The 27,986-nt window shown below is 40.6% G+C and overlaps 2 protein-coding genes across 2 annotated transcripts; one reads left to right on the top strand and one right to left on the bottom strand.

Moving 5' to 3' along the window:
• Positions 1 to 232: 232 nt before the first annotated feature.
• LOC146485806 (uncharacterized) lies at positions 233 to 10,731 on the bottom strand. The gene is made up of 13 exons (XM_085102963.1): positions 10,657 to 10,731; positions 10,395 to 10,578; positions 9,923 to 9,959; positions 8,601 to 8,788; positions 8,183 to 8,215; positions 7,534 to 7,635; positions 6,200 to 6,463; positions 6,051 to 6,083; positions 4,126 to 4,330; positions 3,543 to 3,716; positions 2,859 to 2,925; positions 1,782 to 1,923; positions 233 to 1,028 (listed from the first exon to the last, which is right to left on the bottom strand). Exons 1-13 carry the CDS (start codon positions 10,709 to 10,711, stop codon positions 803 to 805), a joined length of 1,710 nt encoding a protein of 569 aa, XP_084959089.1. The 5' UTR covers positions 10,712 to 10,731; the 3' UTR covers positions 233 to 802.
• A 72-nt stretch (positions 10,732 to 10,803) lies between these two features.
• On the top strand, positions 10,804 to 14,508 carry LOC146485805 (uncharacterized). Its single transcript, XM_085102961.1, has 2 exons — positions 10,804 to 11,169; positions 12,927 to 14,508. The coding sequence occupies exons 1-2, from the start codon at positions 10,814 to 10,816 to the stop codon at positions 13,501 to 13,503; spliced, it is 933 nt and encodes a 310-aa protein (XP_084959087.1). The 5' UTR covers positions 10,804 to 10,813; the 3' UTR covers positions 13,504 to 14,508.
• The last annotated feature ends 13,478 nt before the right edge of the window (positions 14,509 to 27,986 follow it).

Genomic DNA, 27,986 nt, shown 5'->3' with positions numbered 1-27,986 from the left:
TTCCGCCGGGCATAAGGGCCAAAAATGACCAAATTTTGGAAAATTTTGAAGTCTGTTTTTTTTTTTCACTCGTTTAAGTCCCTAGGGACCTCGGGGTGTCGAAAAAGCTTTTGACCCAAAAGTGACTTCATTCTTTGCAGGTTATTTCTTTGTCCCCGGTCCCCTGGAAGGCCTAAACAGTGTCCCGGGGTACGTTTTCGGACACGCTGAATCAATTGACACCTTTTATCTACATTCAAACTATATTTTATTAAAATGATGTTTCGTCATCGTTTGAAAATATATACATAACATCTCACGATGCTTTAACTGTTAAAAAAGTTTAACACCATATTTCTCTAAAGTTCCACATTTTCACACCGGGGCACCAAAAAAGACTAAATAAACCAGTGTTGCCAACACCACGTCTACGCACTGAAGGAATTGCAAACCAGTCACGATCGCGTGGCCCTTTTTGAAATGCGGTAGACTGCGAGCAGTGTCTCTTTTGCTCGAAAATCCGCGGAGAAGAACGCAAGATATTCGACGGGCGAGTCGCGTGCGCGAGCGGCATTACCGCGAGTAGCGCCTTTTGCTCCTGCGGTACTCACGGCTTTCCCGCTCGCGCGCGCGACTCGACCCTCAAATGTCGTGTTCGCTCAGTTTTTTTGCGTTCTTCCCGCGGATTCTCGAGCAAAAGACTGCTCCCAGTCTAGAAAAGCGGTAATTAAATTTTCAAATCCAACATATAGCTTTTTAGCTATTTTTTTCTGGTGCACGTTCACTTAGAAATATGGCCCTTTTTGAGCTTGTAGTTCACTGGTTATAAATCGAGCTGTAATTCGTTCCAGGCCTCGTTATGCTGGGTACTGACAGCAAAGTTCGGTTTGAACAGCAGATTCTGTTGCACATCTTCAGGAAGATCCTCCAGTGTCCTCACGGTCAGGTCATGTTCCTGGACTACAGGGGGATGCTGAGTACTAACTAGCTCCAAACGAACGGACCTGCGCACTGGTGTCAACACTGGCTTGCCGAATGCTGCTTTGAACCTGCAAGGCAATGTTGAGAAAAATTAAAAAAAAATTGATTACGTTAATAGCGTTCGCTCTGTTACGTTTTGTTATTTGTTTTGAGAGGATCACTACGAGCTTACATCTTTGATAAAATTTCATTAAAGGGTAGATGAGTTGAAAAAATCAAATAAAAGGCGAACGCCATACGGTATAACATTGTAAGCACGCAAGCATTTCAACTTAGAAAGATGTTGCACACAGATTCACTGGACATGTACCACTGTGCCAGGAGTTTTAGGACAACTTCTCTTTCGAGAATCTCTGAAGATGCATTTCTTTGAAAATTAAAGAAGACCAAAAACTCGGAATTGGACACGAAGGATAAAACAAACAAAAGAGGAAAACAAAAAGTGAAACACCTCAATCGATAGTACACTTTGTGTAACTATGGTAATACTTCTTTCTAATTACTTAACTGAGGGAGCCCATTCCTTATAAGCCTGGTGGCTTCCCTTTGGCTTCCTCGCCATTAGTGCTTAAATAAAAAGTTTTTTTTCTTGCTTTTGTACATCTTATGGCAAAACAATAAACTGAACCGAACTTCTCATTTTAACGAAATAACGCGTAACACCACAGGCCCCAGTTGTTCAAAGAGTGTATGACTACAATGTACTCCAACTAATACATCAGTTTTTATCCACTGGATAACACAATCCGTCTTTTGAACAAATGAATCCTGAGAGAGATGGGAAGTGGTTGTATTCGCAGATGAACAAAACAATGACTCACCTCTTTCTGTAAGGCGTCGCTTCAGTAAGGCAGAACTTGATAATGGACGAGTTAAACTCTTCCATAGATTTGTCTTTCTCGTCAGCCCTGGATTCATTCACTGGAGATTCTGCTACCAGACAAATCTCATCAATGACTTCGTCTGACCCGGACAGAAAACAAAACAAAATAATTCAGGAAAACACACTGGTTTCTTGTGATGGTATTTCCTAAGCCTGGGGCGTTTTCCATTTGGTAAAAATTGTCGGTTGGAAATTCCGAAAACTTTCCTTGTCAAATGGAAAGACTTTTTCCATTTGTTCCAAACTTGCAATCTAATTGGTAGATCAAAAATTACACGAACGGTACGGAAAAAGTGGAGTACTCCAAAGGTTGTCCGTTTGTTCCGGATACTGATTTCCGTTTAATCCGCGCAACCCACTTCCATTTCAACCGGTTCAACCAAAAATTTTGGCTGAACAGAAAGCGCCCCAGCCGAATAAATGATAGAGGTATTTTTTCAGTTTTCAGACTGAAAAGAAAAACCTCTACTATTTATTTACCAGGCTTAAAACATAACATCACATTTCTTTCAATACGCATGTGCCACTCATCGACATTCAAATCCCAGCAGTATGCAGGTTGTTTGTCACATGCAGGTAGTTTAATGGCGGAGCCTTCACTTCACGACTCGCACACTCTTTCCTTTTTGCTTAAGTCTGTCTAAGGGTCTGTTTACATGGAGGGAGGGAGATCCTCGCACTAGAAAGATCCTAGAAGGCAAAACGTTCGTTTGATTTACACACAGAAATTTGGGTCGGGATTGTTGCCAAGTGGAGATGGAAAGCGAAATTGTCGGCCTCTTGTCCCTAGTACTGGGACCTTCCGAGCGAGGGTAGTTTACATGGTGCTAGGATCTTCCTATCTCTCAGCTAGGAAGATCCTATTACTACAAACATCCCAGCACTAGGGCCAAGTACAACCTTTTGCATGTAAACTGAATACAGAAAACATATGGTGCTAGGGTGACCCGCCTTCTAAGGATTTTCCTCTCTCTATGTAAAGAACCCCTAAAAAAGCAGCAAAGAAACATAATACCTCGGTTGCCAGTTTCCTTCATGAACTTCACGAAATCACAGACGGCATCCTTGACCGTGGATTCAGGCTGGTAAAATACAACCCCAAAGAAACATTTGTGAGTAATAAAATAGGCACTAAAGTACAGTAAGGTGTTATAGCACAAAAATTTTTCGGTACAAAATGTAAGTGAAAGGCAGAGCTGTTAAAAGGGCAGACAATCCAAAAATAAATAAATTTAAATAAATAAATTTTTGACTTTGCCAGTCTCTCCAGGTAACCAACCGCTGGACAAAGAGCTTGGAGAGTCTGGGTACGAGATTGGGGGTTCCCTGAAAATATCGCCACAGGCGAGAAATTATATTTTTTAACGCCGGAAGGGTGAATTATTTGGTTTGTCATTTATTTATTGCGTTCGACGTAGAAAGAACACACTCCTAATGCAGATTGTAGTCGAGATTGTACGGTACAATGAATGAATGGATCTTGGGACGCTTATCTGGTCCCCCCGCAGATTTTGCAAGGGCAGATGAAATCATCACCAACTTGGCAAAGGAGAGACAGCCTGGGATTGAGATCATCGAACGCACTCCCAAATCTTTGATTATTACTAGTTTATTTAGTTTAATTTCGGTTACTGTTTCCGTTAATTATACCTTCCAATCAAGAAACGCGAGAGTAAATCTGTAGGGATGTATACTTTACCTGAGCTTTGAAGACCAGTGCTTGTTCGAAAAGGCACACCACTCGATCATAGTCATTTTGTTGCTGTGCAATCTTTGCGCGGCACAGCCAGTAGTTCGCTATTTGAGAGGTGTGTGGACACGAACAATTATACAAGTCCAGTTTGGCTGCTATTTTCTCTGAGTCAAATTCGCCCTGTTTAAAAAAAATAAGAAAACAAAGAAATAAAAAACCCAGCTTAAACTTATAGTCTGAGAAAACAAGTTTGTTGGAGAGTGAAACGTGTTTTATTTTTTAAATGAATTAAAAAAGGCACTTTATTCAAGAGTCATAGTATTTTGCGCAGAGCACTAATTGGGGACACTTTCCAGATCGAATTGGAATTTAGAAGGGTTGGTTGGGGAAAACCGGAGTACCCGGAGAAAAACCTCTCGGAGCAAGGACGAGAACCAACAACAAACTCAACACACATGACGCCGAGCCCGGGAATCGAACCCAGGCCACATCGGTTGGAGGTGAGTGCTCTTACCACTGCGCCATCCCTGCTACCCCTGGGACTGATAAAGGGGTCATCATTTTTAATAATGTGCTAAATCACGCTTACTTTTTCCAACTGCAACAAACATTCCATGAGGTTCTCTTCAATATTTTCGCCTTTGCCAGGTGAAATGACACAGAAACGCCCATCTTCTGCGTCCACACTTTCATCGCCACAATCGAAAGTCAGTCTTTTTTTCTCTTGCAAGTTCTCTTGTTGAAGGCTTCTGGCATTCTTCACCAAGGCCGGAGTCTTGTATCTAGGCGTTTTCCTGCAATTAGAGAGGAACATTTTATTTTGAATCCCGCCCAAGCGGATTTTGAGAAAGCCGATGGTGGTCTAGAACACGCTGGTTCCTCGCAGAACGTCAATCTCCACGGGCGCGGATCCAGAAAAAAATATCACCGTTTTCCAATAATGCGAGCGCCAAAGGCGCACAAGTTCTAGGGGGGGGGGGGGGGGGGATTGTTACTCCTGAGAGTGCCATTTTCTGGGTTTTCAAGTCACTCTGAGATGCATTTTCCATACTTAAACCTGGGAATTTTCTTTTATTCCATAAATATCTATTTGTTGTAAAACATCTGACCGAAGAGAGATTTTTAAGGATTAGAGTTGGAGGAGAGAGATATGGCCGGGTTTTTAAAATGTGGGCTTCACAAACCAATTCAAACGCTTCCAAGTAAAAACCAACGGTTTCTTTGCTATTCTTGTCTCTAAACTCTATCAAATATAACCTCCAGCGATACAAATGGTCATCAAAACTCATGCAGCCATTGAGATAGATTCCAATTGCAAACACAAAAGAACTAGTGGGTATTTTAACAAGGTTCCCACACAAACCAACAAGAGTTTTTCTTGTCTGAGTGAAAGAATCAATGTTCTTCCGAACGGGTTCGCATAGGTCAATAAGAACAAATATTAAACATGAACTTGGTTTAATCTGTCATCTGTTTCGACTGCGTTCATGACAAAAATACAAGATGGAGGTCTCTCAAACATGCGCTTAATCGTGACGTCATGTGACGTAAATTAGGACTTAGTCCTCCGGAACAATCAAATTATCTTTGATGTGCGATGCACGAAAGTGTCAACAGTTAACAACATGATCAATATTCCAATCAAAACTCAAGATTTGCTGAACAGGAACCCAAGTCAAGTTCACATGCGGTCTTCAGATGGTTTCCTCCTCACGCGAATCTCTTTACGGTGGCCAATAGACCGTTTCCGAGTTGCTTTGAACCTCATTATGAAAACGAGGCTAAGTGCAAAGTTTTTGTTATGAAAATTAGTTTTTGTTCATATGCAAACAAAACTAATTTTCAGATGAAAAGTTTTGCACTTAGCCTCGCTTTGAATTCACAGTGAGGTTCACAGCAACTCAGAAATGGCATATTAACCTTTATTTATCAACTCTGTTGATCTATTATAAATAAAGGTTTATTGGCCACCGTAAAGAGATTCGTGTGCTGACGTTTCAAGCGTTAGGCCTACGTCAGAGCGAATCGAAGCGAATCTTTATCGTGGCCAGTTTACCTTTAGTTGTCAACTCTGTTGATAAACCAAACATTCGTTTTTACTCCCCACCAATGCAGCACTGATCCATGTGCTCAAATTAGGCCATGTTCAATCTATACCGGATTCGGGTTTTTCTGTTGGCAAACTAATCGATCCGGTATGATGTGAACATAAAACGGCATCAGTAAAGCGCCCCACAGATGATCACACTATTTACCTAACAGGTTTAGTGCCTAAACAGTTCCGAAGAGACTTTGTATGGATTACCTGTTTACATTGCTTTCAAAAGCTGAGCGTCGGAGCAGCGACTCCAGCACAAGAAATGAGCCTTTCACTTGTGAACAAAAAGCCCATCCGGTATGGTTCATTTGTCGGCACGAGGGCTGGCGGTATAGTGTGAACACTATACATAGCCTTACAAGGTGGTCACACCATTTCGTGTCGCGCTGTAATATACGTTGAGTATTTTTACTTACCCTCTTTCTGCGAGCCAGAGCTCCAATCGTTCCCTGCATGACCAATAAAAATCTGCGTTAGAACTTAAATAAACGTTTTTGTGCATAGTATTCATTACTTGAAAAAAAAAAAAAAACGTCTTTAGCGAGTTGTGCTCTTCTTTAGCTACCTCATATCCAGACTTTTGTCTTTGAATGACTTTCCGTTGTCCTCTTGTAACGTATCTTTACCGGCATCAATCGCATTTGAGGTCATCGCTTCACATTTCACTGCAGATTTTCTCTTTGATTTCAACACGCTGATTGGCTGAACAGTAGACGATTTCTGGTTGGACGGCGTGACAAAGCGTGTTTTCTTGATGGTCGATTTTGTTTGGGCTCTTGACACTGACTTTGTACTGGCTGGGGTACAAAATCCTCTTCTGTCATTTTCACTGCAGATAATGAGGCAAAAGACAGAAAAATAGAATAAACACAGCCATTTGATTACACTGGTCGACTGTAACTGTTTGAACAGTTACCTCTAAAATTGATATTTGGAGATAGGATCAGAAACATAAGTTGCTTCGACAGCAGGTTACATTTTGAAAGTGAGAAGTGATCATCGCAGTGAATTTTCCAATTTATGCAATTGCATGAATTGGAAAATTCACTGCGATGATCACTTCTCACTTTCATCTACATCCGCAGTTCATATATGAATCATTTCATATACTTTACATCAGGTTACATTTTGTAGTGTAGCGTTTTCAAATGTGTACAGCAGAACGATTTTAACTAAATAATATCACCATATTCGCAAAAGGTATTCAATTATCAATTGTCTTCCTTGGTGGGAATTTTTGGGTGGCATTTGACACACCCCTACGATAATCTTGCAGTGCGGCACTCTAGAATAGATGCTGATTTAAAGTGTTAAAAAGCCGGTTCCAGTGTGGATCCATATTAAATGTCTAATCTTTAATGGCTGTGTAAACACGCTGTTAGACTTTGGTGTAAATGTGTGGTAACTGTGAAAATAATAATGTATTTTAAACTTTATAAAAAATGAACAACTCTTAACACAACCCTATGCACTCCTAAAAATTATGTACATTTTCAGCTAAATATAAAAATTTTGTATTCAAATTCTTGTGATATACGGATAAACATGTTCAATGTGAAGCTTTAAAATATTTATAAAACGAAAAAACATATATAAATTATATTCAATCTGCGTTGAAAAACAAAGGAAATATTTGCTACTGAAATATATCATAACTGTGAAAATACTTATATCAACAAGCCAAATTTGTTCCCCATAGTCAGCATTTTTAGGGTTTTCATTTGCTAAGAATTATGTACCAGTTGCCATCTTTATCAGATTGATCTATCAGTCCACACAAACAATCCCATAATCCCTCACTCGTACCAGTCTTCCCACAGTTTCTGTAATGTGGAATAAGTGGTTGCCACACACTTAGACAGCTCAGTGTGTTGTTCAGAAGAGTATAAAAAAACTTACAGTTTCTGGTATTGTGGCACATTTTCTTTTAAGCCTGACTTCCTTTTCAGTTTTGTCACCATTAGTTTTGATTTGTCAGCAGGTTTGCTTGGGTTGCTTTTCCTGGAAGTTGATAGTACATTTTAAACTGTTTTTAAATTGCTTGCCCAAGTTTTACAATATTAAAATGTTTGTCAAGCAAGTACAGATGTTTCCATTACAGGGAATGAGGGAGACTTAAAATTAACAAACACTAAAATTTTATGAATAAACAAGAGTCCATTGCAGTTGTGTATGCACATTTAAAAGCAGTTGAAAAAGAAAGGCTGAAAAAATTCAGGCATGAACAGGATTCAAACCCAGAGGTCACAAATGTCATGGGTTTGAATCCCATTCATAACCTGAATTTTTTCTGGCTTTGTTTTGGCAACTGCTTAAGTTGCATACACTGCAATGGTCTCTCATTTATGCACTCTTTCATCCGCAGTTCAGATATATGTCTTTCAATATTTCACTTCCATCAGACTAAAATTTTAGCGAGTATGGTATACATCATCATTTGAGCAATTTTTGTTCAACTCACTAAATTTACTAAATTTAATGTCAAATGAATATAAATAATTAATAGTAACCTTAAGGTATTTGAAACAAGAAACAGCATTTTATTTACCTCTTTTCTGTTCTCCATAATTGAAGCCTCTCACTGGGGAAGTAGAGAAAAAGAACACATTTATACTGCCGTCAACTTGTCACAAATGAATACCACATACAGTAACCTGTTATAAAATAGTTTTTCAACATTTATTTACATATTAGTACAGGGGAACTTATTTCATTTTGGGAGCTTGAGAAAGGGCACTTATTATGTTGTTCCAGAAAATATCCATACCCCTTCGACACAAGGAATTTAACCTTTATGCTAACCCCCCCCCCCCCTCCCCCTCTTCCAAAAAAATATCCAAGGAACTTATGTTTGAGATAGAGAGGTACAGCTATCCAGTGTTCATGAACACAGTAGTCTACTGTATCATCGTTCCAGTTTGTAGACCTGTGAAATTAGAGGCAATTTTAATTTTAGGTTGTCATACCTCATACTAAGAGACTTGTCCTTGTGTGTCTTGGTACTTCCAGCTACAACATTTGGACTTGTTACTTTCTTGGGGCTGTTACTGATGAGGGGTGATTTCTTCTGTTCAATGACAAATGTCTCTCTCCTCTTCTTCACACAACTGAAGTCTTCTGGACATTCTGAGATTCTTTTGTATCCTTTGTGAGCCTGGAATGAACGTTAAAAAAGTATTGCATCAAAGTAGTCGTTTAATGTTTCCCCTTTTTGTAAAGTTTAATATATACAGTATTTTGATAAAAGTTTATTATACAGTCAAGTACATCATAAAATAAAACAATAAATGATCAATTTAAAGGTTGATAATCAGAATTCTCCTCAGAATTTTTAGTGGGATATGTGGCCAGGTTCTCTGACCTTATTTCGGACCTTTCCTTTCGTTTTAATAATATTTTATCGTGTGAAGCTTTTGTCACATTCATACACATTGTTAAGTGAAAAACACATGCAAACTGTGTATAATGGACAAGACGATTTCTCTCTAGTCAAATTACACGCAGACTGTGTGTAATTAAAGGTGCAAAAAAATTAGTTCACATAAATTTTTTCATGTGCGCAATGCCCGCATATTTTGCACATAAATCCGCCATATTGCCCACATTTTACGCATGTGTAGGTGCTGCTATTCCTGTCTCAGAGGTCAATTCTCTAAGATCTTAGGTCTGTTTGCTAAAGTCTCACATTAATTTAATACAACTTACATGTATATATAATATTATTACATGTAGGGAGAAACCTTGTTTTTTATCTTGGGACTTAGGTATCAAGTGGGACTCTTTCCTTCTCCTGTTACTTTCTTACAAGCTCATTAAGTAAGGCCTTGATTGTATATTTAGCATACCTGACAAAAATTACGCACCAGACTAAAACTTAGAATTACCATTGATTGCACTTTGCCTAAAGTAATTGATTGTAGCCTGATTGCATTGATGCAAGTTGTGCAAGGGCAATAGTTGATAAATGTAAGCAAGCTATTCAAAAATACTTCTTCAATCCAAAAATTGCTGTTTTGTTGGATCCTAACTTAAGTGCAAGGATGCGTGAAATGTGAAGATGTCAGTGACCTTACATATAAGAATTAGCAAACTGCTTTAACAAACTGGCTGTTAGTGAAACAACTTCTAGGCAAAACAACTGTTATTCAAATGCTCTTGCTTGCATCACACAAGTACTATCAATATATCATTATCGAATATTTTTATGGCATGAATATTCTGTATGGTGATGTGGCCGTGAACTGAGTAACTGAAAAATTTCAACAACAAAACTATATTTATTACATACCTTACATTGTCCACTGGTGTGAGGGCTTTTAACATCCCTGGTGAAAAATCAAAAATTAAAGGTGAGCTTTTATAAACCAATCCAAGCCTTGAATCACTTTTGTTGGCTTTATTTTGGGGCAAGTCAAAATACAAAATATAAAAAACGCAAAACAGTGGCTTGGCTGATCAGTAACAGAAAGGAAGTTGAAGCGAAGAGAAAATTTAAGTATGAAAGGTGTATAAAAATGGCTCGGGGGCTCATCATGATCAATCGCGCTTTAGCAGGAATGGATCTTGCTTCTGAACAGCAGCCTTTAATAAATGTGTGTACCTTAGTTAATAGGAGACGGAATGACGAAACTCTTCCCGGCTCTCACGTAAACGGGCCCTCGACCAGGAGTCGATGATGATACGCAGATTTTGTACAAAAGATTACTGAAAGTCATTGCCTTCTTATTTTAGTAGCCACTCAGCAGCTAGACAACTCTCACCTTTTCTTTAATGTTTTCTTCTCCAAAGAAACAGCTGATTTCGATCGGCCGTAAACGGATTTGTAGTTCTTATTCACGTCTAGCGTAACAGCTGATTTCGTTCGGTTAACAGTTGTTGCAGCCTGACAAGCCGACCGTCTTCCCTTCATTCGGCGCCATTTTTCAAGTTTTTCTCGCATAACATCTGCAATCAATAAAAGAAATTGTTTGTAAGCTTTTCAGTTTCACAATCAGTGATTAAACATCCAGAAAAGAGCGCTACCAGTTGACTCAGTTTCTTTTCTTTGGAGAGCAAAGCTTTTCATGTTGTCCGCCATTTTTTCGAACTAGAAGACGCCGTTGTATCGGCACCGCTGATTGGCTGCTTGGAAAAACAATAACGCGATCATCACAGCCAGCGGTAAGGTAAATTAATCAAAATGGCGCAGGATGTGGAAAACGAGAGTGAATTTGATTCAAGATCTTTCTATTTCTTACTCGATAGTGTCGTTAAATGTTCAAACCATCAACAGTGTGCTATTGATGAACTTCTCAGCTTTCTCCGCACCGCACATTTTGACGTTAAGTGCTTCAAAACATCACTGGAATTTTACAGATCTTTATACCCAACCTCAACTGCATACCTGGAAAGAAAGCTTTTTGCGGGCGGTGTTCTGAGTGAAGACGACATAAGTAAGCCAAGCATCTCTTCTTTCCTGACGGAGATTTTGTTTCAAGTGGTGACAAATTCTTCCATCGACTGTGCTGAGTACTGTGCAAACGTCTGGTTAGAGAGGTAAACGGCAACACGCTGGAGACACCCCAGGGCTAGAATGGGCCATTCCATTTATTATTCGCACCCCCCCTATTGAGGTCTTTTGTGTCTACCCCCATCAGAAATAACCTTTCAGACCCCTTCGGAAATCAAGATCAAAGTGCCGACACATTCCCCCTCAGGAAAAAAAAGAGTTCAAAGATACCGACATAAATGCCCCCTCTGAAATAACTCTCAAAGACCCCCTCTCTCCCCCTCGGATTTCCCAGTACCTCAATAGGGGGGTGCAGATATTAAATAGAATGACCCAATACACGACCCGACCCACTTTAAATTAGGTTAAAACGCTGTTCCTTCAATCCTCCATGCGAGACTGCAGGACTGAAGGAACGCCAGTTATACCAACTAACCTTAGACTAAATTACTCATTGTCTACCGGACTGCGGGACTAAAGGACCACAAGTTCTACTACTTAAGACTAAATTACTCATTGACTGCAGCAGTAGATTTGTGCCCTTTGAAATGGACTGGGTATTCTGCAATCGCTCCCATCCATGAATCAGCTGGATGCACACAAGCATCTAGAAGATCTGTCGCATTCCCTTTTGATCATGTTACATGCTTTAAGAAAACAGCAAAATAATTCTGATCGATTTCTGCTTGATCATATTGACGGAAAGATTTCTGCACAGCCCCCTAAATTGATAATTAATTTATGGGGCTGTGCAGAAAACTCTCCGTCAATATAATTATGCAGAAATCAATCAGACTTATTTTGCTGTTTTCTTAAAGTGTGTAACATGATCGAAGGGAAATGCGATAGATCTTCTCGATGCTTTTGTGTATCCAGCTGATTCATGGATGGGCATGACAATGGTGCATGTACAATTATTATACATGCACCATTGTCATGCTACCCTCTACATAATAATAATAATAATAATAATAATAATAATAATAATAATAATAATAATAATAATAATAATAATAATAATAATAATAATAATATTATAATTGTACATTAATTATTAATGAATGGGGCTGTACGGAAATCTTTCCATATTGACTGTGTATCTGCGTATCCACTTTATGGGTATAGCTTCAAATTGGCAGGGTATTCTGCAGTTAAGTCAAGACTTTAATAAACTAATATAAGCACAAATGACGAGTAACTTATTCACCTTGCCCAACAAAGAATGGCCCTCTGGAGCTGTGCGCTACTGGCTAAGCATTTTAACAGCTCTATTTGATTTTTCAACAAACTAAAGCAAAACATTACTCAGTTGATTACTTGCCTGACTGGTGCTAAATTTGATGCAACATGTTAAAAGAGCCAGTTGGTCACTGTTGGTACTTTTACCTCCAGACCTTCAATGTAGCCCACAGTAGACACAGTAAACAGTTCAAGATCAAAGGTTTTGGCAAGACCAAATGTAGCCTATTTTATGGTATGTGAATATAAGTCCACATACCAAAATTTGAAGCAAACATCAAAGGTCAACAGACAGATAAAAATTTTTCCACCGTACAACTGTACTCTTCAATCAGGAAAAAATCCAAGTAGGGTTATCATATCGTGGGGTTTATTTTTCAATCTGTTTTTATTTATTTATTTATTTTGTTTACATAGGCTAAGTATTGCACAAAAATTACACTAAGTTACACTAACTAAAGTGTTACACAGACAAGTTTACAAGTTTACTGTTTAGTCCAACAGTATATTTTTCAATCCCTGATCTCATTTTTTCATTTGACCTGAGAAATTTGTTGCTTTTCAGAGTGCAAGCTCAACACAAGGATCCATTAAATGAACCAATCAAGAAGGGATTGCCAAATCCTTTGGATTTTATAAACAGCAAAGACTTAACTCAACCAGGTTCTGCAATTTTAACTTCATTTAATTCACTAACCTCTGAACAGCGACTCATGTTATTGCGAGAATGTGCTGAACTCCTGGAGAGAATTCCTTCTCAGTTTTACCCCAGAGTTATGATTGGACTGTTTGTTTTTGTTGATCTGCTCAAATCTCAGCTAAATATGGACAGCGATTGCTGTCCTCCTGAGTTTGAAGCTTGGTCAGCCATGTGGACACATCTGTTAGCTTCAAGTCTCCTTCGAAAGTTCAAGAGCTCACTGCAAGCCACTTCATTTAAAACACAACCGAGCATTTCCAGTCCTTCAGTTCACCACATTCTGTGTGGATTAATGATTGCCACACGTTCTTTTAAGCTGATAAAATGTTATCCAGCCACTGGAAGTAAGGTTTTAAAAGGTCTGGAGCAGATGATAGTCTACAGTTCTGGATTCACAGTTACTTGGCTTAGAATAATGAAATTCTATTTTGCATCAGACTAAAGTAACAAAATAACGTCGACACCAGGAACTTCTCGTGGCAATAATCTGATCAAACATTTACATGATGTGATTATTTGTGAATGTGTGAAAAAATCATGCTTCAAGTCTTGTACAATGTGTGAAGTAATAGAGTATAAAATGGTCTAAAATTATTGTATGTTAAGCCTGGTGAATAAATGAGAATGATGCATTTAACGAGTAAATCAGGAATCGAACCTAAGACCTTCCGATTACTAGTTCTGATGCTCAACCACTGAGCTACAGGAGACCGTTATTTCCATTACGCATACGGCCACACATTGACATTCCAATCCTAGCAGTATGCAGGATGTTTGTCCCATGAACCTAGTTTAATGGCCTTAGCTCCCACGGAAGAGCATCCGAACTAGTAATCGGAAGGTTTTAGGTACGACTCCTGATAGCAACACTCAGATTTTTTTTTCCGAGTATGCCTCTGCCATTTACTGATTAAATATATCATTCTCAGCGTATACCATGTTTTGAATTTGTTTGCGTTCATCCTTATTCTACAACTACACAGAGCTAGTGTACATCTAAATGTAGGTCTACAGCTACACCTTCATGAGTAGCTTGTTTAATCCTTGGTGGGATGTGTGGTAAGCTTAGAAAAAACATGCATAAAATATAACTGAGTAAATACTGACGACATTACTTTTTTCCCGGCCTCTTACATAGCAACGGTCCTCTCAAGAATTTTTTTCAGTTTATCAGAGTTAAGTTCACGAAAGCTCTAGAGTCTTCGTGCCACCGGATCTGATTTCGCGGTTATTATTATTATTATTGTTATTATTATTGCAACAGAGTTCTCAACTGGATGCTAAAATTAGTTTAAAAGCTTCACAGGGCGCACAGCGTAACCTGTGAGAGTAGGAGTTAAAAAAAGATATAATCATAATAATAAAAATATATAAAAAATATATGAAAACTATCTGTATCTATTCATCTACTAAAAAAAATTGAATTATAATAGTCATTACAATTCGATCTTCTCTCAAATTCACGTATCTTCATCAGATTATTATTATTATTATTATTATTATTATTATTATTATTATTACTCTGCCCCTACCAAAACAACAATATCGTTTTAAGTTGTTTTAAGTGGTTTCGCAATTTTATTATCATCAAGATAGCAGTCGCATTGAACTCTGCACTGCACGATTAAGGGAAAGAGGTCATTGATTTGTCAAAAGTTCCATTAAAGGCTTAGACTTTTTGCAGCCCGTTTCTCTCTCGAATTTTCTTCTGTGCCTTGTAAAGAGCAGCCTAGAAAAGTCCTCAAACCGTTTTAAACGACGTGAAGATAGCAAAATAGAGCAGTTCACTTTCGGTTCACTTTTGCGTGCCATGCAAATTAACTTGTATTGGGCCGCTCCTACAGGGCGAGAGTGGTTTCATCCTTTCGTTCTCCACAAATAAAAACAAGAAAAAAAGATCAATCCAATTAAAAGTCAAGAAACATTGGCTAACAAGGAAAAACAACAGAAAGTTCTACGCGATTTCCTTCACAAGTTTATACCTAGCTGTACATGTGAAAACGTTGAAAAAGTTTCTCGTGATGATTTATGCTAAAGGGATTTGTAGTTTGATTTAACCTGGACTGCGTTTGCTTCCCTGATCGACAAGTTTCCCCAGTGACAAAATATTGCGTACACGAGGAAGTTTTCCTTGACAATTTTTGTCGACAATTCTTACGTATTCGTGCGTACATAGGATGAACAAGATTTTCGTTATGAGTTATTCTTTATTGATAAGATATATACCGTAAATTGCCGCATATAAGCCAACCCCCCCCCCCCCCCCTTCAGGTTATAAGCTAATCTACCTGTAAACCAAAAAATACATCATTATAAGCCCCCTCTAGCGTTCCCTGTTTCGAAGTGGGCACAGACCCGTATATAAAAATAAAACAAAAAATTAATAAAACAACCTTTATGTAAATTGTCTCACCTATATAGCGACTATGATCTATAACCCATGGATTTATAAACCCCCGAACATAACGATTTACAACCCCCGAACATAAGGTTTTACCATTTCCTGAACGTAAGGATTAACAACTCCCGAACGTAAGCTCCGGGTGGGGAAAATACAAAAAAAATTCGTGCAAGCCAAAATGCCCCCAAAAAAATTCTTGCAAGCCGAGATTATATACTACTTGAAGTGTTTGTTATGAAATATTTCATAAGATTTCTTGCCACCAACAGTTTTGAAAAATTTTGAATCAATTGTTATTAAAATGTGTTAAAAAGTAAACAATCAATAAACAGACAGTACATGAAATTCGATTTAAATTATTTTAAAATGATGACAAGTCTTTAATTTAAGTATGAGGCTGATTTTACTACCAGCACTAGATACTACTAAGACACTAATTTCGTTGTTTTTGTTTAGTTTTGACCATTATGCTGTAATTTTTTGATATTGTCTCGGGGGTTAAAGGTAATCATTCCAAGTCCACAAAGTACAACTTTTTTTTAAAAATCCCTTATTTAAAGTTATTTTTTTTTCTGGAAAACAACAAAAACAAAAATTCGTGCAGAGGGTATCAAACGAAAAAAACAATTCCTGCACAAGCACTGAGCAAAAAAAAAAACAAAAAAAATTCCTGCAAACTGAAAATCCCCAACCCCCACAACACTTTTCTAATGGTCCGTCCCTAACCCCCGAACGCAAGGATACAACAAGAAAACGTAAAGATTTATAACCCCTAAACGTAAGAATACATCCCTCGAACGTTAGGATTCAACCCCCAAACGTAAGGATACAACCACCAAACGTAAGGATAAAACCCACGAACGTAAGGATACAACCCCAAACGTAAGGATACAACCCCAACCGTAAGGATAAAACCCCCAAACGTAAGAATACAACCCCCGAACGTAAAGATACAACCCCCAAACGTAAGGATACAACCCCCGAAAGTAAGAGAACACAAAACCAAAACGTAAGTATACAACCCCCGAACGTACGGATATAACCCAAAACGTAAGGATACAACCCCAAAACGTAAGACATGCAACCCTCCCCCCCTCCAAAAAAAAAAAATACAACCCCCAAACCTAAGGATACAACCCCAAAACGTAAAGATAAAGCCCCAAACTTAAGGATACAACTCCCGAACGTAAGGATACAACCACCAAACGTACGGATACAGCCCCCAAACGTAAGGATACAACCCCCAAAACGTAAAGATACAACCCACGAAGATAAGGATACAACTCCCTAACGTAACGATACAACACCCAAACGTAAAGATAGAACCCCCAAGCGTAAGGATACAACCCCCAAACTTAAGGATACAACTCCCGAACGTAAGGATACAACCCCCAAATGTAAGCATACAACCCCCAAAACGTAAAGATACAACCCACGAAGATGAGGACACCACTCCCAAACGTAAGGATACAACCCCCAAACGTAACGATACAACACCCAAACGTGAAGATAAAACCCCCAAACGTAAGGATACAACCCCAAAACGTAAGCATACAACCCCCAAACTTAAGAATACAACTCCCGAACGTAAGGATACGACCCCCAAACGTACGGATACAGCCCCCAAATGTAAGGATTCAACCGCCAAAACGTAAAGATAGAACCCCCAAACGTAAGGATACAACCCCCAAACGTAAAGTTGCAACCCCCGAACGTAAGGATACAACTCCCAAACGTAAGGATACAACACCCAAACGTAAAGATAGAACCCCCAAACTTAAGGATACAACTCCCGAAAGTAAGGATACAACCCCCAAACGTACGGTTACAGCCCCCAAACGTAAGGATACAACCCCCAAAACGTATAGATACAACCCACGAAGGTGCGGATACCATCCCCAAACGTAAGGATACAACCCCAAAACGTAAAGTTGCAAGCCCCGAACGCTAGGATACAACTCTCAAACGTCAGGATACAACTCCCTAAGGTAAGGATACAAATCGCAAACATAAGGATACAACCCCCAAACATAGGTATACAACCCCCTAACGTAAGGCTACAACACCCAAACATAAGGATAAAACCCCCCAACGTAACGATACAACCCCCGAACGTAAGGATACATCCCCCAATCGTAACGATACGACCCCAAAAACGTAATGATACAACCCCTAAACGTAAGGATCCAACCCGCAAACGTAGGGATACAACTTTCAAACGTAAGAATACAACCCTCAAACGTAAGGATAGAACCCCCAAACGCAAGGATACAACCCTCAAACGTAAGGATACAACCCTCAAACGTAAGCATACAACCCCAAAACGTAAGGATCCAACCCTCAAACGTAAAGATACAACCCATTAACGTAAGGATACAACTCCCAAACGTAAGGATACAATCCCCGAACGTAAGAGAAAAACAACCCCCGAACGTACAGATATAACCCCAAACGTAAGGATACAACCCCAAAACGTAAGAAATGCAACCCCCCCCCCCAAAAAAACAAGGATACAACCCCCAAACCTAAGAATACAACCCAAAACGTAAGGATACAGCCCCCAAACGTAAGAAATTTAATCGCCAAACGTGAGGATGCAACCACCGAACGTAAGGATACAACCGCCAAACGTAAGAAATACAACCCCTAAAAGTTAGGATACAATCCCCGAACGTAAGGAAACAACCCCCGAACGTAAGTATTTAACCCCCGAACGTAAGCATACAACCCCCAAACGTAGGGATACAACCCTCAAACGTAAGAAATACAACCCCTAAACGAAATGATACAACCCCCAAAAGTAAGGATCCAACCCCAAAACGTAGGGATGCAGCCTTCACACGTAATGATACAACCCCCAAACGTAAGAAATACAACCGCCAAACGTAACGATACAGCCCTCCAACGTAAGGATACAACTCCCAACCTTAAGAACACAATCCCAGAACGAAAGGATACAACCCCAAAACCTAAGGATACAACCTCTAAACGTAAGGATTTAACCCCAAAACGTAAGAAAAACAACCTCCGAAAGTAAGGATATAACCCCTCAACGTAAGCATACAACCCCCAAACGTAAGGATAGAACCCCCAAACGTAAGGATCCAACCCGCAAACGTACGGATACAACTTTCAAACGTAAGAATACAACCCTCAAACGTAAGGATACAACCCTCAAACGTAAGCATACAACCCCAAAACGTAAGGATACAACCCTCAAACGTAAAGATACAACCCATTAACGTAAGGATACAACTCCCAAACGTAAGGATACAATCCCCGAACGTACAGATATAACCCCAAACGTAACGATACAACCCCAAAACGTAAGAAATGCAACCCCCCCCCCCAAAAAAAAAAAAAAAAACAAGGATACAACCCCCAAACCTAAGAATACAACCCAAAACGTAAGGATACAGCCCCCAAACGTAAGAAATTTAATCGCCAAACGTGAGGATGCAACCCGCAAACGTAGGGATACAACTTTCAAACGTAAGAATACAACCCTCAAACGTAAGGATAGAACCCCCAAACGCAAGGATACAACCCTCAAACGTAAGGATACAACCCTCAAACGTAAGCATACAACCCCAAAACGTAAGGATACAACCCTCAAACGTAACAAATACAACCCGTAAACGTAAGGATAAAACCCCAAAACGCAGGGATACAACCTTCAATCGTAATGATACAACTCCCAATCGTAAGAAATACAACCGCCAAACGTAAGGATACAACCCTCCAACATAAGGATACAACTCCCAAACCTAAGAATACAATCCCAGAACGACAGGATACAACCCTCAAACGTAACCATACAACCTCCGAACGTAAGGATAGAACCCCCGAACGTAAGGATACAACCCCCAAACGTAAGGATAAAACCCCCAAACGTGAGGATAAAACCCCCGAACGTAAGGATACATTCCCCGAAATTAAGGATAGAACCCCGAAACTTAAGGATACCACGCCAAAAGGTAAGAAAACAACCTTCGTACGTAAGGATACAACCCCCAAACGTAAGCATACAACCCCGAAACGTAAGGATACAACCTCAAACGTAAGAATTAGAACCCGTAAAATAAAGGATCCAACCCCCAAACGTAGGGATACAACTTTCAAACGTAAGGATAGAACCCTTAAAGGTAAGAAATACAACCCCCAAACGTAAGGATACAACTCCCAAACCTTCAAACGTAACCATATAACCTCCGAACGTAAGGATAGAACCCCCAAACGTAAGGATACAACTTTCAAACCTAAAGATACAACCCCCAAACATAAGGATACAACCCTCCAACGTAAGGATACAACTCCCAAACCTAAGAATACAATCCCAGAACGAAAGGGTACAACACCAAAACGTAAGGATACAACCTCCAAACGTAAGGATTCAACCTCCAAACGTAGGAATACAACCCCTAACGTTAGAATACAACCTCCAAACGTGAGGATACAACCTACAAACCTAAGGATACAACCCCCGAACGTAAGGATACAACCCCCAAACGTGAGGATAAAACCCCCGAACGTAAGGATACAGTCCCCGAAATTAAGGATACAACCCCGAAACTTAAGTATACCACCCCAAAAGGTAAGAAAACAACCTTCGTACGTAAAGATACAGCCCCCAAACGAAACGATAAAACCTCCGAACTTAAGGATACAACCCCCAAAGGTAAGGATACAACCCCCAAACGTAAGGATACAACCCCGCAAACGTAAGAATACAACGCTAAACGTAAGGATACGTTCGGGGTTGTAACCTTACGTTTAGGCGTTATATCCTTACGTTTGTTGTATGTATTGATACGTTCGGAAGTTTTATCCTTACGTTTGGGGGTTGTATCCTTACGTTGGGCGGTTGTATTTCTTCCGTTTGGAGTTTGTATCCTTGCGTTCGGGGGTTGTATCCTTACGTTTGGGGGTTGTATCCTTACGTTCGGGGGTTGTATCCTTACGTTTGGGGGTTGTATCCTTACCTTGCGGGGTTGTATCCTTACGTTCAGGGGTTGTACCCTTAGGTTTGGGTGTTGTATCCTTACGTTCGGGGCTTGTATCCTTACCTTTGGGGGTTGTATTCTCTTTTACGGATTGTATTTCTTGCGTTTGGGGGTATACCTTCGAAGGTTGTATACTTACGTTCTTGGGTTGTATCCTTACGTTTGGGGGTTGTATCCTTACTATCAGGGGTTGTATCCTTACGTTCAGTGGTTGTATCTTTACATTTGGGGGTTGTATCCTTACGTTTAAGGGTTGTATCCTTACGTTCAATACTTGTATTTCTTATGTTTGCAGGTTGTATCCTTACGTTTTCGGGTTGTATCATTACGTTCAGGGGTTGTATGCTTACGTTCGGGGCTTGTATTCTTACGTTTAATTGATCATAAGGAAAGAACCCCTAAACGCAAGGATACAACCCCCAAACCTAAGGATACAATCCCCGAACGTAAGGATACAACCCCTAACGTTAGAATACAACCCCCAAAGGTAAGGATACAATCTCCAAACGTAAGAATACAACCCGCAAACGTAAGAATACAACCCGAATGTAAGGATACGTTCGTGGTTGTATCTTTACGTTCGGGCGATGTATCCTTACGTTTATGGGTTATATCCTTACGTTTGTTGTATGTATTCATACGTTTGGAGGTTGTATCCTTACGCTCAGAGGTTTTATCCTAAAGTTGGAGGGTTGATTCCTTACGCTGGGGGGTTGTATTTCTTATGTTTGCAGTTTGTATCCTTGCGTTCGGGGGTTGTATCCTTACGTTCGGGGGTTGTATCCTTACGTTTGGAGGTTGTATTCTTACGTTGGGGGGTTGTATCTTTACGTTTGGGGTTGTATTTCTTACGTTTGCGGGTTGTATCGTTACGTTTGGGGGTTGTATTCTTTCTTTTGGGGATTGTATTTTTTGCGTTTGGGGGTTCTATCCTCACGTTTAGGGGTTGTTTTCTTTACGTTGTGGGGTTGTATTCTTACGTTTGGGGGTTGCATCCTCACGTTCCGGGGTTGGATCCTTACGAATGGGGGTTGTACCGATACGTATGGGGTTGTATCTTTACGTTCGGGGGTTGCATCCTTACGTTTGGGGGTTGTATCTTTACGTTTTGTGGTTGAATCCTTACGTTTGGGGGTTGCATCCTTACGTCCGGGGGTTGCATTTTTAAGTGATGGGGTTGTATCCTTACGTTCAGGGGTTGTATCCTTAAGTTTGGGGGTTGTATCCTTACGTTTGGGGGTTGTATCCTTAAGTTTGTGGGTTGTATTCTTACGTTCGGAGGTTGTATCCTTAAGTTCGGGGGTTGTATCCTTACGTTTGGGGGTTGTATCCTTACGTTCGGGGGTTGTATCCTTAAGTTTGGGGGTTGTATCCTTACGTTTGGGAATTGTATCCTCACGTTCCGGGGTTGTATCCTTACGTTTGGGGGTTGTATCCTTACGTTTAGGGGTTGCATCCTTTCGTTTGGGGGTTGTATCCTTACTTCTGGGGGTTCTATCCTTACGTTTGGGAGTTGTATCCTTACGTTCGTGGGTTTTATTCGTACATTTGGTGGTTGTATCCTTACGTTTGATCAGGGGGTTGTATCCTCACGTTCGGGGGTGGTATCCTTACGTTCGGGGGCTGTATCCTTACAGTCGGGGGGTTGTATCCTTACGGTCGGGGGTTGTATCCTTACGTTTAGGGGATGTATCCTTACAAGGGGTTGTATTCTTACGTTTGGGGGTTGTATCCTTACAAGGGGTTGTATCCTTACGTTTGGGGGTTGTATCCTTACGTGCAGAGGTTGTATCCTTTCGTTTGGGGGTTGTATTTTTACGTTTGGGGGTTGTTTTCTTACGTTCGGGTGTTGTATCCTTACTTTTTGGGGTTGTAGTTGTTACATTTTGGTTTACTATCCTTACTTTCGGGGGTTGTATCCTTACGTTTGTTGGTTTTATTCCTACGTTTAGTGGTTGTATCCTTAGGTTTGGGGGTTATAAAACCTTACGTTCGGTTGTTGTAAATCCTTTCGTTTGTGGGTTGGAAACCTTTATAATTGGGGGTTATTAATCTTGACGTTTATTGGTTGTATCCTTACGTTTGGGGGTTGTATCCCGACGTTCGGGGGTTTTATCGTTACGTTTGGTTGTTGTATCCTTACGTTTGAGGGTTGTATTTCTTACGTTCGGGGGTTGTAACTTTACGTTTGGCGGTTGAATCCTTACGTTCGGGGGTTGTACCTTTACGTTCGGGGGTTATAAATCTCTACGTTTAGGGGTTGTATTTTCTACGTTTGGGGGTGTTAATTCCCTACGTTCGGGGGTACTAAATGCCTATGTTCAGGGGTTGAATCCTTACGTTTGGGGGTTGCATCCTTACGTTCGTGGGTTGTATTTTTAAGTTATGGGGTTGTATCCTTACGTTCAGGGGTTGTATGCTTAAGTTTGGGGGTTGTATCCTTACGTTTGGGGGTTGTATCCTTAAGTTTGTGGGTTGTATCCTTACGTTTGGGGGTTGTATCCTTACGTGCAGAGGTTGTATCCTTTCGTTTGGGGGTTGTATTTTTACGTTTGGGGGTTGTTTTGTTACGTTCGGGTGTTGTATCCTTACTTTTTGGGGTTGTAGTTGTTACATTTTGGTTTAGTATCCTCACTTTCGGGGGTTGTATCCTTTCGTTTGAGGGTTTTATTCTTACGTTCTGGGGGTTGTATTTTCTATTTTTGTGGGTTGTATCCTTACGTTTGTTGGTTTTATTCCTACGTTTGGTGGTTTTATCCTTAGGTTTAGCGGTTATAATACCTTACGTTCGGTTTTTGTAAATCCTTTCATTTGTAGGTTGGAAACCCTTATGATTTGGGGTTATTAATCTTGACGTTTATTGGTTGTATCCTTACGTTTGGGGGTTGTATTCTGTTTTACGGTTTGTAATTCTTGCGTTTGGGGGTATACCTTCGAAGGTTGTATACTTACGTTCTTGGGTTGTATCCTGACGTTTGGGGGTTGTATCCTTACTATTGGGGGTTGTATCCTTACGTTCAGTGGTTGTATCTTTACGTTTGGGGGTTGTATCCTTACGTTTAAGGGTTGTATCCTTACGTTCGATAGTTGTATGTCTTATGTTTGCAGGTTGTATCCTTGCGTTTTCGGGTTGTATCATTGCGTTCGGAGGTTGTATCCTTACGTTCAGGGGTTGTATGCTTACGTTCGGGGCTTGTATTCTTACGTTTAATTAAACATAAGGAAAGAACCCCTAAACGCAAGGATACAACCCCCAAACCTAAGGATACAATCCCCGAACGAAAGGATACAACCCCTAACGTCAAAGGTTTTATTCTAAAGTTAGGGGGTTGTATCTTTACGTTGGGGGGTTGTATTTCTTACGTTTGCAGTTTGTATCCTTGCGTTCGGGGGTTGTATCCGTACGTTCGGGGGTTGTATCCTTACGTTTGGGGGTTGTATCCTTACGTTTGGGGTTGTATTTCTTACGTTTGCGGGTTATATCGTAACGTTTGGGGGTTCTATTCTTTCTTTTGGAGATTGTATTTTTTACGTTTGGGGGTTCTATCCTCACGTTTAGGGGTTGTTTTCTTTACGTTGTGGGGTTGTATTCTTACGTTTTGGGGTTGCATCCTTTCAAGTGGTTGTATCCTTATGTTTGGGGGTTGTATCCTTACGTGCAGAGGTTGTATCCTTTCGTTTGGGGGTTGTTTTCTTACGTTCGGGTGTTGTATCCTTACTTTTTGGGGTTGTAGTTGCTACATTTTGGTTTAGTATTCTTACTTTCGGGGGTTGTATCCTTACGTTTGTTGGTTTTATTCCTACGTTTAGTGGTTGTATCCTTAGGTTTGGGGGTTATAAAACCTTACGTTCGGTTGTTGTAAATCCTTTCGTTTGTGGGTTGGAAACCCTTACAATTGGGGGTTATTAATCTTGACGTTTATTGGTTGTATCCTTACGTTTGGGGGTTGTATCCCGACGTTCGGGGGTTTTATCGTTACGTTTGGTTGTTGTATCCTTACGTTTGAGGGTTGTATTTCTTACGTTCGGGGGTTGTAACTTTACGTTTGGCGGTTGAATCTTTACGTTCGGGGGTTGTATCTTTACGTTCGGGGGTTATAAATCTCTACGTTTAGGGGTTGTATTTTCTACGTTTGGGGGTGTTAATTCCCTACGTTCGGGGGTACTAAATGCCTATGTTCAGGGGTTGAATCCTTACGTTTGGGGGTTGCATCCTTACGTTCGTGGGTTGCATTTTTAAGTTATGGGGTTGTATCCTTACGTTCAGGCGTTGTATGCTTAAGGGTTGTATGCTTAAGTTTGGGGGTTGTATCCTTACGTTTGGGGGTTGTATCCTTAAGTTTGTGGGTTGTATCCTTACGTTTCGGGGTTGCATCCTTTTGTGTGGGGATTGTATCCTTACGACTGGGGGTTGAATCCTTACGTTTGGGAGTTGTATCCTTGCGTTCGTGGGTTTTTGTTCGTACATTTGGTGGTTGTACCCTTACGGTCCGGGGTTGTATTTTTACGATCAGGGGGTTGTATCTTCACGTTCGGGGGTTGTATCCTTACGGTCTGGGGCTTGTATCCTTACGGTCCGGGGTTGTATCCTTACAAGGGGTTGTATGCTTACGTTTGGGGGTTGTATCCTTATTTGCGGGGGTTGTATCCTTACGATCGGGGGGTTGTATCCTTACGTTCGGGGGTTGTATCCTTACGGTCGGGGGGGTTGTATCCTTACGGTCGGGGGTTGTACCCTTACGAGGGGTTTTAACCTTACGTTTAATTTGGGGGTTGTATCCTTTCAAGTGGCTGTATCCTTATGTTTGGGGGTTGTATCCTTACGTGTAGAGGTTGTATCCTTTCGTTTGGGGGTTGTTTTCTTACGTTCGGGTGTTGTATCCTTACTTTTTGGGGTTGTAGTTGCTACATTTTGGTTTAGTATTCTTACTTTCGGGGGTTGTATCCTTACGTTTGTTGGTTTTATTCCTACGTTTAGTGGTTGTATCCTTAGGTTTGGGGGTTATAAAACCTTACGTTCGGTTGTTGTAAATCCTTTCGTTTGTGGGTTGGAAACCCTTATAATTGGGGGTTATTAATCTTGACGTTTATTGGTTGTATCCTTACGTTTGGGGGTTGTATCCCGACGTTCGGGGGTTTTATCCTTACGTTTGGTTGTTGTATCCTTACGTTTGAGGGTTGTATTTCTTACGTTCGGGGGTTGTAACTTTACGTTTGGCGGTTGTATCCTTACGTTCGGGGGTTGTATCTTTACGTTCGGGGGTTATAAATCTCTACGTTTAGGGGTTGTATTTTCTACGTTTGGGGGTGTTAAATCCCTACGTTCGGGGGTTATAAATGGCTATGTTTAGGGGTTGTATCCTTACGTTCGTGGGTTGTAAATCGTTACGTTTGGGGGTTATAAATCCTGAAGTTCGCGGGTTGTAAATCGTTACGTGCGGGGGTTATAAATCCTTATGTTTGGGTGTTGTATCCTTATGTTCGGGGGTTGTATCCTTACGTTTGGGGGTTGTATTCTTACGTTTGGAGGTTGTATCCTTATGTTCGGGGGTTGTATTCTTACGTTTGGTGGTGGTATTTTTACGTTTGGGGGTTGTATCCTTAAGTCGGGGGTTGTGTCCTTACGTTTGGGGGTTTTATCCTTACGTGCGGGGGTTGTATCTTTACATTTGGGGGTTGTATCTTTTTGTTTTGGGGTTGTATCATTTGTATCATTACGTTTGGGGGTTGCTTCCTTTTGTTTTGGGGTTAAAAATCCTTACGTTCGGGGGTGTTAAATCGTTACGTCTGGGGGTTATAAATCCTTACGTTATGGGGTTGTATTTCTTACGTTCGGGGGTTGTATTGCTTATGTTCGGGGGTTGTAAATCCTTACATTCCGGGGTTGTAAATGCTTACGATTGGGTATTATAAATTTTTATGTTTGGGGGTTATATCCTTACGTTCAGGGGTTGTATACTTACGTTCAGGAGTTGTATCCTTACGTTCAGGGGTTGTATCCTTACGTATGGGGGTTGTATCCTTACGTTTAAGGGTTGTATCCTTATGGTTGGGGGTTGTATCCTTACGTTCAGGGGTTGTATCCTTACGTATGGGGGTTGTATCCTTACGTTTGGGGGTTGTATCCTTACGTATGGGGGTTGTATCCTTACGTATAGGGGTTGTATCCTTACGTTTGGGGGTTGTATCCTTACGTTTGTGGGTTGTATCCTTACGTTTGGGGGTTGTATCCTTACGTTCAAGGGTTGTATCCTTAGGTATGGGGGTTGTATCCTTACGTTTGGGGGTTGTATCCTTACGTATGGGGGTTGTATCCTTACGTATAGGGGTTGTATCCTTACGTTTGGGGGTTGTATCCTTGCGTTTGTGTGTTGTATCCTTAGGTTTGTGGGTTGTATCCTTACGTTCGTGGGTTGTATCGTTAGGTTTGGGGGTTGTCTCCTTACATTTGGGGAATGTATCCTTACGTATGGGGGTTGGTTTCTTATATTTGGGAGTTGTATCCTTATGTTTGGGGGTTGTATCCTGACGTTTGGGGGTTGTATCCTTACGATTGGGGGTTATAAATCCTTACTTTCGGGGGTTGTAAACGCTTACGTTTGGGGGTGTTAAATCCTTACGTTCGGGGGTTATTAATTCTTATTTTTGGGGGTGGTATCCTTACGTTCGTGGGTTTTAAATCGTTACGTTTGGGGGTTTTAAATCCTGAAGTTCGTGGGTTGTAAATCGCTATGTTCGGGGGCTATAAATCCTTATGTTTGGGTGTTGTATCCTTACGTTTGGGGGTTGTATTTCTTACGTTTGGAGGTTGTATGCTTACGTTCGGGGGTTGTATTCTTACGTTTGGTGGTGGTATTTTTACGTTTCGGGGTTGTATCCTTACTTTGGGGGTTTTATCCTTACGTTCGGGGGTTGTATCTTTACATTTGGGGGTTGTATCTTTTTGTCTTGGGGTTGTATCATTACGTTTGGGGGTTACATCCTTTCGTTTTGGGGTTAAAAATCCTTACGTTCGGGGGTGTTAAATCCTTACGTCTGGGGTTATAAATCCTTACGTTATGGGGTTGTATTTTTTACGTTCGGGGGTTGTATTGCTTATGTTCGGGGGTTGTAAATCCTTACATTCCGGGGTTGTAAATGCTTACGTTTGGGGTTATAAATTTTTATGTTTGGGGGTTGTATCCTTTCGTTCGGGGGTTGTATCCTTACGTTTGGTTGTTGTATCCTTACGTTTAAGGGTTGTATCCTTACGTATGGGGGTTGTATCCTTACGATTGGGGGTTGTATCCTTACGTTTGGGGGTTGTATCCTTACGTTCGTGGGTTGTATCCTTAGGTTTGGGGGTTGTATCCTTACGCTTGGGAATTGTATCCTGGGTTGGTTCCTTATGTTTGGGGGTTGTATCCTGACGTTTGGGGGTTTTATCCTTACGTATGGGGGTTGTATCCTTACGTATGGGGGTTGTATTCTTACGTATGGGGGTTGTATCCTTACGTTTGGGGGTTGTATCCTTACGTTTGG

The sequence above is a fragment of the Pavona decussata genome, unplaced genomic scaffold (genome assembly GCF_977016875.1).
Source record: "Pavona decussata unplaced genomic scaffold, jaPavDecu1.1 SCAFFOLD_25, whole genome shotgun sequence".
In the NCBI taxonomy this organism is placed as follows: domain Eukaryota; kingdom Metazoa; phylum Cnidaria; class Anthozoa; order Scleractinia; family Agariciidae; genus Pavona; species Pavona decussata.
This window is presented reverse-complemented; position numbering and strand designations above follow the sequence as displayed.

Bases quoted from the DNA above. Each gene is read 5' to 3' on its own strand.
- LOC146485805 (XM_085102961.1), top strand. From the start codon at position 10,814: ATGGCGCAGGATGTGGAAAACGAGAGTGAATTTGATTCAAGATCTTTC. The intron at 11,170-12,926 runs GTAAACGGCAAC...GTTGCTTTTCAG, and splicing joins GCAAACGTCTGGTTAGAGAG to AGTGCAAGCTCAACACAAGG.
- LOC146485806 (XM_085102963.1), bottom strand. From the start codon at position 10,711: ATGGCGGACAACATGAAAAGCTTTGCTCTCCAAAGAAAAGAAACTGAG. The intron at 6,464-7,533 runs GTAAGTTTTTTT...CATTATCTGCAG, and splicing joins GTGCCACAATACCAGAAACT to TGAAAATGACAGAAGAGGAT. The intron at 1,924-2,858 runs GTATTATGTTTC...TGTCCGGGTCAG, and splicing joins GAAGGAAACTGGCAACCGAG to ACGAAGTCATTGATGAGATT.